Genomic DNA, 15,041 nt, shown 5'->3' with positions numbered 1-15,041 from the left:
ATGAAGGAGAGCATGTTTCCCTGCACATGCTTGTGTCCTGATCCTGACCCTGAGGAGCTGTGTGCCTTCACTGAACTGTATGGCTCACTCCAAGTACTTGTGTCCTTTCAGGTACTAACATTTGTGATCATCCCAACATTATTCTGTCCTGAATTATTAATATAAGTGATTAGCATTCTCGATCACAGTGTGAATGACTTGCTCTCTCTTTGCACTTTACAGATGAAAGATGCCAGTATGTTCAGCCCAGAGTGGCAAGCTCACATAGAGAAGTTCCTACACATGTTCAGTTTGGCCAATGCAGGGGTAGAGACGTTTTCACCTTTCCTGTCAATTAAAGTGTGTTAACTGGTAAGGAAGAAAATTACTTCTTTTTATTTTTTTCACAGATTAAAATCCACCTCAAATTCAAATTTAACCAGCAGACCATCCAGCCAGAAATCAGGTAAGACATCATAAGTCATTTTTGGCTTTAGGCGTTACAAGGTAGTACCAGCCTCAAATGTAAAAATCTGACTGTAAAATTTAAGTTTATAACTTTAAATGGCCAAAAACATTAAAAACCTCTGTTTTAATTCTTTACTAATGTTGTGTTTCTATTCTTTCAGAGTGAAAAACAAATTTAGAGTTGCACAGGCAGGAGACGTTTCACTGATTTTGGATGTCACCTGTAATATACAGTCAGTGATGCTGTTTTTAATCATATTTAATAATAGTGTATTTGTTTGTGTGGAGCAATGTTATTTTATTTTTAAGAAGAAGAAGAATCTGTAACAAAAAACACATTTTGTTCTCATGAATTAGTGCCACAGCGTGTCAATACTGCTTTTGTCTGCAGTTCATAATGATATTATTTGGTTTTAAGGCCTCCAGAGTGGGTGAAGAAAGGATGTTGGTGTGAGGGAGGACACCCGGTCCTTGGAGGCAGGTTTCCTCTCAGTATCCCACCACAAGCCATGGATCGGGGCCTGTACGGGGAGCTCAGCATCCAGCCTGTCACACTCCTTAGGCCCTGTGTGCTACAGTATCCCAATCTACCAACCCAGCTCACTCACATACAAATATCCTTTGCTGATTTTATCATTATTCTGGATGTGGTTAATCTTCTTTAATTTTCACCTTTTGCAGTTGAGTGTGAAAGCTCTTAGTCGGAATCTGTGAGAGATTCAGAGGTGGGAAATGCAAGAAAATAGCTAGTTTGAAGTTTAGGATTTGTTTTTGTCAAACTGCATGTAAAGTTGGTCAGAACAGAGACACAGTAAAGCGAGAGGAGAGGCACATGGGAATGCGCTCATGTTCACCCAATCACTCCTGGGAGACATTGTTGTGTAACCAATAAAAATGAGAGTTTGAAAAAGGAACTGTAAACCAGCGCAGATGTTTGCCGCTGTGTAGCAGCTGTATGTTAGTTTTAAGAAAATTACAGAACCAGTCAGATATAGTCCTTCGAATGTCAGACAGTTGCTGGGAGGAGGCAGAGTATATCAGCTGCTTTAAATGGAGGGAAATGAAACCATATGGTAGATTGGTACTATAATTATGTGGGGACTGTCATTTTACTAGACTGCCTACATTCCAGTCCTTACTTTGGGTGAGGAGGTCAAACATCTGGTAGAAACCTCTGCTTTCCCATGTAGAGTCATCTGTGGTTATTGCGGCATCTGGTTATGATTAGTCTTCCTTGACTTTATGTGTCCAGGTTTTGGTTTACAGCCCCAGTAATGGTCCCATTACAAGCCCCTCCACTTTCCTCCAGAACCTTCCTGCTCGTCTGGACTGTGAAGACCTGAGTCTGCACAGCCTTCACTGCTCCTCTTTCAAAGGTCCACAGCAACCACTGATGAGAACAACACACCGGGCCAGGATACATTACATTAGATGGGATTTAAGGGCCACTTTATAAACGGGTATAATTTGAGAAGGTTCAAATTCCAGGACATTGAGCACTGTTTTGAAAAGTAACCCGAGTTAGTAAAGTCTGAGTTTAAGAAGACCATTTTCCACCACCTGTGTTGTTTTTAGAGAATGTTTTAGAAGACAGCCCTGGCCTAGAGCGGCATATTAAAAAAAAATAATGAATCACAAAGAGCCTATAATTTGAATCAGGAATAAAACAAGACTAAACAATGGAAGAAGAGAAGAAGAATGCACACAGAACACAACAAAAAAAACTTAAAGTGACAGCGCTCAAAGAAATTTTGTGACAAATAACACGTCCGGGATCCAGCATTAATATGTGGTTTGTTAAATGTCACAATCATCTACAAACCTGTTTCCTGTAACATACATTTAGTTCTGAGGAGTCAAAGTCTTGCATCACAAACTCATTCTCACAGCAGAAAATTGTGTCGTGGAATTCGGGGTGGAGGAAGTGTTTGCTGTGATTTCAGCTTGTTTTTTGCTGGAGGCTCTGGTTCCCATCCTGATTTAAACAAACTGGGGAAAAAAAGTATTGTTTTCTCTTGACATTAACTAAGCGGATTTGTTTGCCAATACAAACTATACTACAATTAGGCCTTATTATAGAATGTCATCATTTTTAATCATTTTTAATTAACACTAAATACAAAGTATGTCTTAAAATCTTGGCTAGTGTTAGGAAATGTACTATATAACTATAAATCAAGTTGGAGGAACGTAAGAGACACGAAGTTTATAAAAATTGTGTTCTTAAAGATTTGTGTGCAGTCAAGTTTAATTGTGAGTTTGACTGATTTCTTGGGAACTGCTGTTGCGCCATGTGTTTTTTTTTCTCTTCACACATTGAATCAGAAACATGAGCAAACGCACAAGAATCTCATTTATTCAAAATATACAACAACATTTAAAAAGTGCTTCATAATACAGTCTACTTTTTGAGTGAAAATACTCTATTCTGACATTAAAGTATTTAAACTGTTAAACCATGTGTGAGAAACAATCATCTGCCCAACCCAGAGGTGTGTCTCCCATGTGTTGTGTTGTGATTGCACCAGTGTGGACTTGCAATGTTTTAATGATTTAAAGAGAATAACCATGTCTATTTCCTCCTCATATTTTCCAATGTAAATAATGGTTTAATTTCCTTCTGCAGATCTTGGGCTCAAAAGTGGCACTGTGTATACAGTGGAGCAAGACAACTGGGAGGGAGAGTCAAGTCTTCCTACAATGCAGCAGAGTCTCCTGCTTTTCCTCTTCCTGCAGCACACTGACCCTTTCACCTCACAGCTGTCTGATGTTTTGGGTTAGGAAGCTGCATCATGTCGAGTCACAAAGCACCGGGCTACAAATAGCCCCGCTTCTCTATAAACGGCTAACAATGTGTCACTATTTCAGCCACAGGGTGTTAACTGCTATGTCTGTGATCATCTCACAGCCACAGAGGAGCTGATAGAGCACCACCTGGAGGATATTCTGAGCAACAACAGTCAGGCAGTTGCAACAGCGCTGCAGACGGAGCTGAAGAACACGCTGAAAGCTCAACATCACAGAAAGAAGGCAAGTCTGAGATACACACACACAGCTGGAACAGTTATTTGATGAATCATCTAAAAGGAAATAAATCAACAACGGTTTGGTCAAAAACTTGACTTTCAACACAAACGATATATCATCACCAATGGTATTTTCTGTGCTACTAAATAATAATGTAATGGTGTGTTTTGGTGTGAAATGACAGGGCAAAGAGAAGTTGGATTCAGGTCTTCAGGTCATTCTCAGTTCGTCCACCAGTATTGTGAGCTGCAGCAGTAACCAGGACTTCAGAAATGCCTGTCTGAACAGCATGAAGGTGTGGAGAAATCATTTTTGAAAAGACACATGCAAATATGTGTAAATTATAGAACAAAAGATAGTTTTTATTAAGATCCCACAATTAGAACAGGAGGACACAATTGTTAACACTGCAAACATGTCTATTACAGAGAAGTACATGAGAGGTCACGTTGAACATGTCACATACAATACATCAGCTACTGTATACATAATGTATGTGCTCATCAGGTGCATGACACTCATGAATTGTCAGCCGCCCTCTGTGAGTCTCTGAGGAGGGTGACATCATGGAAATTCACTCCAAGGAGCCGGTGCTACTCTGCTCAGGTGAGTGGGATGTTTGTTCACTGACAGCGACCCGTTCCTGTAGCAACACTTTACAACTGTGCAGTGTCTCATCCTGTGACATTCATCATTGCCTCCACAGATGGAGGAAGAACAGCCTGAGGGTGATGGTCCTACCAGAGCAGAAATCTGAGACTGTCTGTGTGTCTTTAAATAGATTTGAGCTACTGCTGTGGAAGCCGTTAACACTGGAGAGAATATCCATGCACTTAAATTCATGTGTCATCAGTGCATGTTTATATATGTCCTGGTGATAGAACTACTTAACTACTACGTATTCAACCTTTATTTATCAAAACACGTTGCTGTTTCACTAAGGTTACACCACATACAATGCAGATATACAGTTATAAAATGTAATGCATATTATTAGTATCAATGAAAATCCCCAAGATCCAGAAGTGTTTTAGTTAATAGGTAAAGTTGTTTGTTTGTAAACTTGACAGAAGTTGTCAATATATTTAGATTGACAGTTCAATTATTTGGCCAACGTTTGACTCCTGGTTACCTACATCGAACAAAAATGTTAGATCTTTGCTTGTCACTGACACTTTAAGAGATGTAACAAACAGAACGTATAGCAACTATTATATAAACATTCTCATTGTGTCCACAAGATGGCGGTAGATGTTTTTTTATTTTGTACCACTTTTCACTTCCGCTTTTTTTCCAGCCACACTGACGTAGCTTCCGGCCGCCAACAGCTATTGCGCTTTTTCGCGGTAAAATGAAATGCGGCTGTAATGTTTATCCGGTTTATACAGAGTTAGCACATTTCCCACTACGCTAACTCGGAGATAATTTGCTGTAACTCGCGGTTAGAAAACGCGTCGTGGAGAGACTTGGCTCATCGCTGTTGTTGTTATGAAGTGACAGGAAAAGCTGACGTTACACTGGACCTGACGTTTGATTTCCTCCATATTGAATATAAAGCTGTAAAACAATGGCGGTGGTCAACGCACAAACCCTGCAATCCGAGTTGGAAATGTTCGGCGTTCCCTGTCAGGACGAGTCCGTCCTGGATAAGAGTAAGTAACAAATGCTAGTTGTTTTGCTAGGTTCTCTGCTCGAGACTAACTGGTCAATTCTTCAGTAGCCATTCAGAAGGATGTGCATTTGTCGCTTTCAAACACATAACATCAACACTGATAGATAATGAATTCCAAATTATAGTATTTATAACCTTTGTATTGTCGCATATATTAAAAGCGAGCAGTTATGTGCAATGTCCCAAAGTGTCCTCCAACACACAACAGTGACTGTGCTCTTTATTTATAGTCTGAATTAGGGCTGGGCAATATTTCAATAACTAAATAAATAGTAATATTAACTTTCATATACAATTTTCAGTGTGACAAATGTTCAGTCAGTGTGTAATTCGCAAATAAACGTTGAGAGACAACACATCATTAATAACTAAAACATGTTTGGCCTCAGATTTGTGAAGTTGGTGTTTTGTGGCCAGAAATAATGTTACAATCACAATTGACTGTTTTATGCAACTTTCACTCATATCAGGGGATTATACCCCAAACCTCAAAATGATGATGTTTTTTAAATGTCTAGTTTTGTCTGTGATTTCTTTGTTATATGGAGCCAAGAGACCAGAAAGAGAAATCGGAGAACTTGTCTTAACTATATATATTTTTAATATTATTTTGTAAGGAACTAAAGATTTAATATAATCGCTGCAATCCTAACCTTAATAATCTGCATATTTGTGTAATAATCCTGTGATCCATAATACTGGTGTCAGTCACACTAGTTGCCATGGTGTGTGTGCAGTTGTCTTTACCTTTTCTTGCTCTTCTTCCTTCCCGTCTCGCCTCCATCAGTGGTGGAGCAGTGCATTGTTAGCAGGATACAGGCAGACGACATGGTGCTGGAGTGGGTCGCATACAGCTCCACGAAGAATGGGTTAAAACTCAGCATGGACACACTTGAGCAGTTCGAACACGAGGTGACAGGCCCACAATGATTGTGCTTGTATTTTCCATTTCACCACAATTTTTCGAGACTCTGTATTTATATTTGTGTGTGGTTGTAACCTGTCCAGGTTATTTTTTTATTAACTGTGTGTATCTAACTTGTTTGCAGGTGTTGAACAAGAAAAAATCCAAACCAAGCTCCAGAAAAGATGAAAGTCATAATAGAACCAGAGACATCCACTCGCTGCAGGAACTGTATCCTTGACATTAACCTCTCAGATTAAAAGCATCGATTGGACTTTCCAGCAGTTCCTCCGTGTGAGATTAAACTGTTTTGTGTGACGAGTGTCATTGTGTGTCACACCTTAACACTGTTTGTTCAGAATCAAAGCTGAAGAAGAGGAGGATAATCTTCTTGATTCCTACTCTACTCCTGCAAAGGTACATTTGGCCAAACCGTAATAATTACAGACCCAAGATGAAGATGAATGAGTGCAGATGTGAATCTATTTGTCCATACACTGACTGTGTCTGTGCTGTCAATGTGTGTGTGTGTTTGTGCAGGGTTCTCAGAAACGAGCACTGACCACTCCTGAACACCCTCAGTCAAAGAGAAGTGCAGCTCTGCTGACCAGCCCTGGTCTGTTGCTGTCTCCTGCAAGCTTCTCTCCCAGGTATTTAGCAGTAATTATTATAATTTAGATATTATTCTGACTCTGTTTGGTCTTCATCTGAGAATGTGCTCCGTCAAGCAAGACTACCTGACATGGCCGAGAGGGCAGTTTTGTGTATACAGCAGCACCACAGGATCCAGCAGGGGACAAGAGGGGTTTATCCTGTCAATCTGCTGAAAAAGCAGAATTTACGGAACGCCTCTTTGTGTTTTCAGTTGTACTTGCAGCTGTCTCTCTATACTAGAGCCTTGTTGCTGTTGCCTTCAGCTGTTGTAAAATAAATCAAGTAATTTCCTGTGTGGCGTGGCGGGCTTAATCGGTATTGTGTGAACTCATTTGGCTGTGGTTTCAATCTGATGGACATTTGCTTATATGAGAGTTACACGATACATTTATTGACTTGTTAATTCACTTTCTTTTCACTATATCCTTTTTACAGATACACTTTTATTCATAACCGTTAAGTCTAGATAATACTTTAAGAAATAGATCCTAAAAAAACATAAATACATGTCTGGTTTGATGTTTTTAAGAAAAAAAAAGGCACATATGGATCACTCGATTCGTCTTTATCCGCAGTGCAACTCCCTCACAGAAGTACAGCCAGCGAGGAGGGAAAGGGGAGGTGGTGGTAACGTTTGGCGCTGTGCAGGGAACCCGCTGGGTCGGCAAGAGGTCTCCAGGTGCAGGCGTCCCACTGGAGCTCCTGGAAGGTTCTGAAGACTCGCTCAGCTGCAGCTACAAGTACATGTTCCAGAGGCTGCGAGATGTGCGAAATGGTATGCAGCTGTACTCACGACATCAGGGGATTAAATCCCTTAAATGTATACATATGTGCATAATATTGTAGATAATATCGAGATAAATGTTGATAGAAAAAATAATTTGAATATGTTGCATCTCTTTTTCCCAGTGTTGACAGAGAAGATAGAGGAGCTTGGTGAGAGCCTCAAGTCTCACTTCAGCATCGAAGAGTTCTCTCCTGTCTCACTGCCTGCACAGGTAAAATCTATCACCCCTATAAACCCAGTCTGCAAAAGCTTTGAATTGATATACTATTGTTGAATTGCATCACATTAATCTACAGGTATATTAATGTGAGCTACTTAACTGCTGTGAAATTAGCTTTTTAATGCTATATATAGACATACTGTTTATAGCATCAAAAGACATGTAAAATGTGTTTTTATGGCTGTTGTAGACAACACATCCTCATATAATTCACCCATAAATCACTCCGTTTGCTGTGTTTTTGTCACTCCTCCTGTAGGACGGTATAACCGTGTTGGGTCAGGTGTGCTGCGACAGTAACGGCAAACTGAACGCACAGTCAGTTCTGTTGGAGGCGGGGCCTGAGCAAGGTGGTCAGCAAGTACCCGTTGACCTATCAGAGCTCAAAGAGTACTCCCTGTTTCCTGGTCAGGTACGCAGGAGGACACATCCAGATACAAATGGCTCTTCTGCCCTTAATTCTCTGGTGTCTGTTCTGTGTTGCATCTTCTAAACACACACACACACACAATGGTGGGGCCTCCTTTGCCTGTGCGCTGAGTTTTGTGTGCAGCAGGTTACAAGTCCACCAAGAGTAACAGAGAGTGCCATGGACGTGGGCTCGAGACTCGCCCAGTGTCTGACCGAGAACTCTGACAAAAAAAATCACATCAATGTATGAACTGAACTACTGTGCTGGAAGCATTTATGTCAGAGTACAGATGTGTGTGTTCTTTCTTTTCCCAGGTGGTTGTGATGGAGGGGATGAACACAACAGGAAGTAAACTGATGGCTTCCAAACTGTATGAGGTCAGTGACAAGACAACAAGTGCTGATACAGAGAGTCAAAAGATGACGCCTAATATCTTATATAACGTATCTTCTGTAAACACCGTTTTAGGGAGTACCTCTTCCGTTCTACACTCCTGAGATAAAAATGGAGATGGATGAAGGTAAGGAACTGTGTTGGTTTACAGAAATATGAGTTACTACTAACCACCTTGCCAAAGTCGAGTGATTAAAACAGTTGCTAGATTTCAAATCATGTAAAATTCAGCAACTTTCTCGGCACCTCGACCTCACACACAGACAAAAGCAGTTGCCGTTTGTTAGTGTTGGGACAGAATATTAGCGTAAATCCTCCACTATCAAGCCACTGCTGGTAAAGCGCACTGAGAGTTTTAATATTGTTACAGCATTTGAGATTGAGAGTTGTGCTAATAACTATGGAATCAAGCCATATTTTAGACACCTTTTAGACAAATTGTTATTATTTTTCAAAAGTTACACCTATATAACACCTATAAAATGTTTACTAAGCACTTCACTGTGCAGTGTGCATGCGTTTCATATCTAAGACGCTCGTAATTGTATGCAGTTGCAGAGCCAGTGAATGTGCTTGTGGCCTGTGGACCATACACGCCTTCTAACAGCCTGACCTTTGACCCTCTGCTCGACCTAATCACAGTGATCGTCAGGGATCGTCCTGATGTCTGTCTACTGGTATAGTAACTTTAATTGTTTGTTTGTTGCCATGTTACATGGATACACAGTCTATTACATGTAAGTTACATAATTTTCTCTTCTCTTTCAAGCTGGGCCCATTTGTCGATTCCAAACATGAACAAATTGAGGTATGTACAGCAGATGTGATATAGACTATATTCAAACATTTGGTAATTCTTTTGAGCTTTCAGTCTGGTCTTATGTGGTATTTAAGTTTCTCTTTTTCTTCAACAGAAAGCTCAAGTAACAGAGACATTTGAGGCTATTTTCTCAAGATGCATTGAAAGCATCGTGGATGGAACCAAAAGGTATGTCTCATATCTGACTCTGATTCCACTAATGGAGCTCCCTTAGGCCTTGTTCAGACCTGGTATTAACATCTGCACACAATACTGATTACAGATTATGCTAAGACTGTCCTGGATACATTGTCAGCCACCCACTGTTTTATTCTTGCACACCTATCAGCCCATAGACATTATTTTATTTGCAGTTACTGCCACAATATTAACACCGGTCACTGCACTTGTTCTTTGAGGAGGGATGTTAATGCCAGGTCTGAACGGGGCCTTAAGAAACGACATTTTCCCTCATGCTAACTTTGCATTTTGCTTTAATCGGAAACCCTAACAAAGCCTTGTGTTTTCATTTGTCCAGTGTGGGCTGTCGTCTGGTGTTTGTGCCCTCGCAGAGAGACATCCACCACCTTTTCATCTACCCACAGCCTCCCTTCACACTGCCAAACCTCAGCAAAGACCAGGCCAAGGTCAGACACACACACACCTGACTCTGGGATGTCAAATGCTTGTTTTTTGTGGATTGCTTCAGCACCTTTCAGACAAGTTATCAGTGTAAATGTGCAGTGACATGATCAGTGTCATCGTGATGCTTTCCAGCGTGTCTCCCTGGTCCCCGACCCCTGCACCCTGCTGATTGACGGCGTGACCTTTGGTCTGACGTCCACTGACATCCTGTTCCACATGGGTGCAGAGGAAATAAGCTGGTGAGGAGCACGACATGCTGTTACAGCAATATGTGATTTTCATGTATCATCATTCAACAGTTGAGCTCAGTTACTCACTTTGAAACTTACTGTTTAAAACCGTAGACTATGTGAAAATGGACTTTATCTTCTGAGCCATCAGCGGGCAACCTCCCTGATTGCAAAAAGTAGTTGGTTTGAATGGATGTCCTTGGGAAAGGCCTTTCACTTGATTCATTAAGTCAGCAGACATTTTCCTGAGGAGTTAATGGTCTCAATGGATGATTTCAGGTCTTCATTTTAACATGATGTGGACTTCACAGCATATACGAGTAGATACTCGTGTGACTGAATCTTAGTTTCAGGTGATGTCTAGGAAATTCCAGTTCATAGTGCAGATTCAAATCATAAATCTCATGGCTTTAATACAATAGAGTTGAAGACTTTGTCCATTTTTACATCAAGGTTATATTAAGAACTAAATTAGTGAGCAGTTCAGTATATTTCACATTGGTAGCATTCTTTTTTTTTTAACTGGTATTTGTACCAATAATGCTACATTGAATTTGTGACAGTACATATTTGTTGATACTCTTTTATGAACAAAAAAGTAATGAACGAATCCAAATGTCTCAGTTTTTGTTAGAATAAACTGCACATTTGGCACCAATTATTCATGTGAATTGATACTCTCTGTACTAGTGACATCATTACAAAGTACCACGTTCAGTACCCAACCCTAGTTTTACTTACAGTAACGCATGTAGCACAAAACGTCTCTCTCATATGTACAAATGCTGTGGTTTGTGATGCAGCGGCACTGGATCGGACAGATTTTCACGCATACTGAAACACATTCTGACCCAGAGAAGGTAAGAGTCTTTAAGTTCACTTTCTGTATCATTGTACTTATATTTACATCTTTTTTCATGACTCACAGTATTAACAACCCTGTTTGTGTGTTGACATTAAGTTACTACCCGCTGTTCCCGCCTGTGGAGGACGTTAACATGGACTATGAAAAGTTTCAGTGCTTTGGTCAGATGCCTCTCACCCCCGACGTTCTCATCATTCCCTCTGAGCTGCGTTACTTTGTGAAGGTGCGGAACATGTACAACAAGAACAATGATTGTTAGTGGATTATTCAATATCATCCTTTTAAAAACCATGTCTTCATTTTTCCTCAGGACGTAGTCGGCTGCGTTTGTGTCAATCCTGGACGCCTGACCAAAGGTCAAGTGGGCGGGACATACAGCAGACTGCTCATCCACCGCAGCAGCGCTGCAGCAGAGGACACAAAGAGAGAGAGCCCCTGTTTGGCTGCTCAGGTGGTGAAAATCTAAAGACTCAAGTTTCACAGTCGCCAAAAGTGACCTGATTTAACCTGGACCAGTTTGAAAGCAGCTTTTCATGCTGCTCTTTGACCACAGACAATTAGTTATTAGTCACCTCATGAGACCAGTTGTTCTTTGGTTGGAAAGATACAGTGGTAATTATCTCTTAAATAAATTATATTTGTACTTATTTGTGTACTTTCCACGTTCTTTCCTAATTGCTTATTTTCCTGTGGTTTGTATCACATACACACCAAACATTAAAACTTATATTTGGTTTCAGTCTGCTTGTTTGCTGTGCAGCACTTTATATCTTTACCTGAGGGTTTGAGTAGAAGAGAGGGGGAAATAAACACATTTCCCAACAAAAACAAATGTTTAATATGAAAGTAATGCAGTTTAATGTTCTGCTGTCATTATAGTCGAGATGTTTGTTTTAATTTAAGTCAAATATCTATCTTTATTGCTATAAGAAAAAACATTAGTCATAAAAGTGATCGAACTCATCAGAGTCACTGTGGTAAACAGTCTTTGTTGGACTGTACTGCTCCACTTGACAAATCTCCACATAGTCACAAGATGCTGGAAGAAATGGGACATCAATTCTTAAAAAGATCTTAAAAGCTACTTTTTTTCTTAAAGATACATTTTAACTTTGTAATTGTGGAGACTAACATGTTACCTTTCGGTTTCGTATCCATTTTCTGGTCACTTTCTCTGAAATTACAAATTTAAGAAGACATGAGAAACGGCTGCAGATTTGTTTGTGATATTAAAGAAATAAGAAGTACTCACACTTTATTTGTTTGCTCCTGAGGTGCGAGGATGTTTTCAATCTCGTCCTCACTGAACTCATCTGAGTCCTGATCTGAAGATCCTGTTATGTTACCCTCCTTCTCATCATCATCTTCCTCTTCAGCTGCTTCCTCAGGAATAACATGCATCTGTCTTTGTCTGGAAACAAAACAAAAATGCATTTTTATTCTAGTTCAGACATTGGCAAATAAAATCATGGGTTTTCTTTGTCTCACCTGTGAACCTGTGGTGAGATGATGCTGTCATCCGAGTCACTGTCCTCTTCTGCTTCATCACTCTTCTCTTCCTCCTCACCAGACTCTTCCTCCTCACCTATCTGGATCCCATCACTTTCATCCTGAGAGAAGGAAGAATCCTCTTCTCTTTTATTACCATGTCCATCCTTTGACCTGCCTTCATCATCTCCTTGATCTTCCAACTCGTCTTCGGTTCCCGTCTCCTCTTCTTCCCCCGATGTGCTTTTTCTGCCAGGAACCTCATCATCATCATCATCATCTTCCACATGTCTCCCCTCTTGCTCTTCATCTCTTTGACTGGCCACCTTTTCCTCACCATCTTCTCCTTCAAGATTCTCTTCCTCGTCCGTTTCTTCTGCACTGTTTTGTTCACTCTTCTGTCTTCCTATTTCTCCAACTCCATGTTCCAACTTCACCGATTCCTCCTTCCTGTCTTCTGGTTGATCATAAGGGTTTTGATTCTCTGTATCTTCACTCCTTGATCCCTCGCTGTGACTCAGTGACTCCCCAGCAGCAGCAGAGCAGCTTTCCTCTTCAGTTGTAGGCCTTTGGTTTTCCACCTCCTCCTTCCATGATGATCCAGCAGCACTTCCCCCTCTTATCTTCTTTGTCCTCTTTCTACCGCTCGTGCTGCTTTTCTCCGATGAACCATTGCTCTCTGATCTTTGGACCTTTGTGGCGCTGGAAGTCCTGGATGACCTTGACAGTGGAATGAACAAAATACGTTAATCCAGAGTTCTCATCATGTAAAAGACGTGCAGAAGTTATTGTAATTGTAGAGGACAGAACCGGGCCACAGTATAAGCAAAATGACAGGATGTGACACATATAAATATGGTAACATTAAAATATGGATGGAAGAAGGAAGCAGATGTTCCAGGACACAGCGTTCCTGAGGCTAGAAACCTCAATGAGCGAGGGGATGACAGATCATTAGCTGGAGAACTTCTCAGGTCATTATTATCCCTCACTTGTCATTCTCAGAGCCTGGGTCAGAACACACACGCGGGTCATGGGAGATTTGTTTATTTTTATGTGGTTAAATAAATGTGTTATCTATATATATATATGTTTAAACAACATGCATAAAGTAAAGATGTGATTGATTTTGCCATGATTTGCCATCAGATTTGCCATAAAAAACCTTGAATTTATTAAACATATTTCAAGGAAAAGGCAGGCTTTACCTATTCAAAATAATAGGTGGTTTGACTGGAATAGTGGTGAAGATAGTCAGAAATGTATGTAACTGGGGAAATTCACTTGTAATAGCAGGGCAAAAACAACAACAACAAAAAATGCAAAACAGTAATACAATACGCAATAAAACGTATAAAAGTATAAAAATGCGAAATAGAAATAGCAGTACAAAAATACATTGAACAGGGATATATAACCTATGTGAGAAAATATTAAAAATGACTATGATGATGCTCTTGTCATGATTTATATTGTAAATAGGATCAAGTAAAGAGAATGAGTTAAATCATTTGTTGTTCTTCTTTATTATTGTTGCATTGGTTTTTAATGTTGTGTTCATTGACTTACTCCTCAGAGCTGCACCTTCCTCGGTGTGAAGAGAGGTGCCGTGTTTTCTTCTTCCGTTTCTCTTTGACCGCCTGACTGGAATCTCTGCCACTTTCACTGCTCTCTGTATGGCCACTGCACAGACGCACTGGGTGCAGTATACACATGCACACAACTATTATATACTATATTATGTTGATTTACATAGAGTCATATGAAATCAGTGTGGTTATTTTGTGTTGAGTTTTAATTTCCCACCTGGATTAATGTCCAGCTCCTGCGATAAGTGACTGCTCCTGCTTCCACCAACCATCTTTCTGTGTGAGCTCAGTAATCTGCTTGTCTCTTCCTCCATTTCCCTCTCACAAGGTGACTCCTCCATGTTCAGTTGACCCCACAGAACCTTGGATTCTGAGGGAATCCTCGGAGCTCCTGTCGTCCAGGATCGGGGTGGGTCGGGCTGAGGGGAAGCCCAGTCTGGTGCATCCTGCCTTGGCCACAGGTGATGGAAGGTGGAGGGTGGTGGCAGGAAAGATGGAGGGACGTGAGAGGAACCTTGGCGTTGACCGGGCTCTGTGAAGGGAAGACGAACTGTCTGGGATCGCAGGTGAGTGAGCCAGGTACAGAGAAGATCAGAGATATCTTGGTTGTGGCTGTTTTGATTGTTGTTCCCTTGAGGTGCAGAAGCATTCTGTGGCAATCTTGTAAATCCTGCAAATAAATGCACACTATATGAACGTGTATTTTAAACCATTTCAACCTGATGTGTTATCCTTTGAATAAAATATCAGTGTGGCTGAAGTCAGGATTTTTTTGTAGAGGATGTATTCTCCAAGAAACGCATTAAATATTCCCTCACAGGATATTAGAAGAGGATAAATGCGGCTTTGTCATTTATTAAAGTGAGTAAGGAAGAGAGCAAACCTGCAGGTGACTTGGTCGTTTGTTCT

General features: G+C 40.6%; 2 protein-coding genes across 2 annotated transcripts; both read left to right on the top strand.

Annotated features, from left to right (window-relative positions):
* Nucleotides 1-4,231, top strand: top6bl (TOP6B like initiator of meiotic double strand breaks; the record flags this gene model as incomplete). Its single annotated transcript, XM_083891445.1, has 10 exons — nucleotides 1-111; nucleotides 223-306; nucleotides 390-445; nucleotides 866-1,061; nucleotides 1,700-1,823; nucleotides 3,074-3,223; nucleotides 3,356-3,477; nucleotides 3,659-3,769; nucleotides 3,982-4,080; nucleotides 4,181-4,231. 10 exons carry the CDS (start codon nucleotides 1-3, stop codon nucleotides 4,229-4,231), a joined length of 1,104 nt encoding a protein of 367 aa, XP_083747571.1.
* Nucleotides 4,232-5,041: 810 nt separating this feature from the next.
* On the top strand, nucleotides 5,042-11,521 carry pola2 (polymerase (DNA directed), alpha 2; the record flags this gene model as incomplete). The annotated part of the gene is made up of 18 exons (XM_083890933.1): nucleotides 5,042-5,126; nucleotides 5,934-6,058; nucleotides 6,196-6,281; nucleotides 6,410-6,467; nucleotides 6,591-6,700; nucleotides 7,280-7,479; nucleotides 7,614-7,702; nucleotides 7,971-8,123; nucleotides 8,438-8,500; nucleotides 8,592-8,643; nucleotides 9,069-9,193; nucleotides 9,286-9,324; nucleotides 9,431-9,504; nucleotides 9,854-9,962; nucleotides 10,093-10,199; nucleotides 10,994-11,050; nucleotides 11,152-11,278; nucleotides 11,366-11,521. The coding sequence occupies 18 exons, from the start codon at nucleotides 5,042-5,044 to the stop codon at nucleotides 11,519-11,521; spliced, it is 1,815 nt and encodes a 604-aa protein (XP_083747059.1).
* Nucleotides 11,522-15,041: the final 3,520 nt, after the last annotated feature.

The sequence above is a fragment of the Microchirus variegatus genome, assembly GCF_963457635.1.
Source record: "Microchirus variegatus genome assembly, chromosome: 6".
Classification (NCBI taxonomy): Eukaryota; Metazoa; Chordata; class Actinopteri; order Pleuronectiformes; family Soleidae; genus Microchirus; species Microchirus variegatus.
The sequence above is the reverse complement of the archived record's forward strand: the minus strand, read 5'-3'. Positions and strand labels throughout refer to the sequence as shown.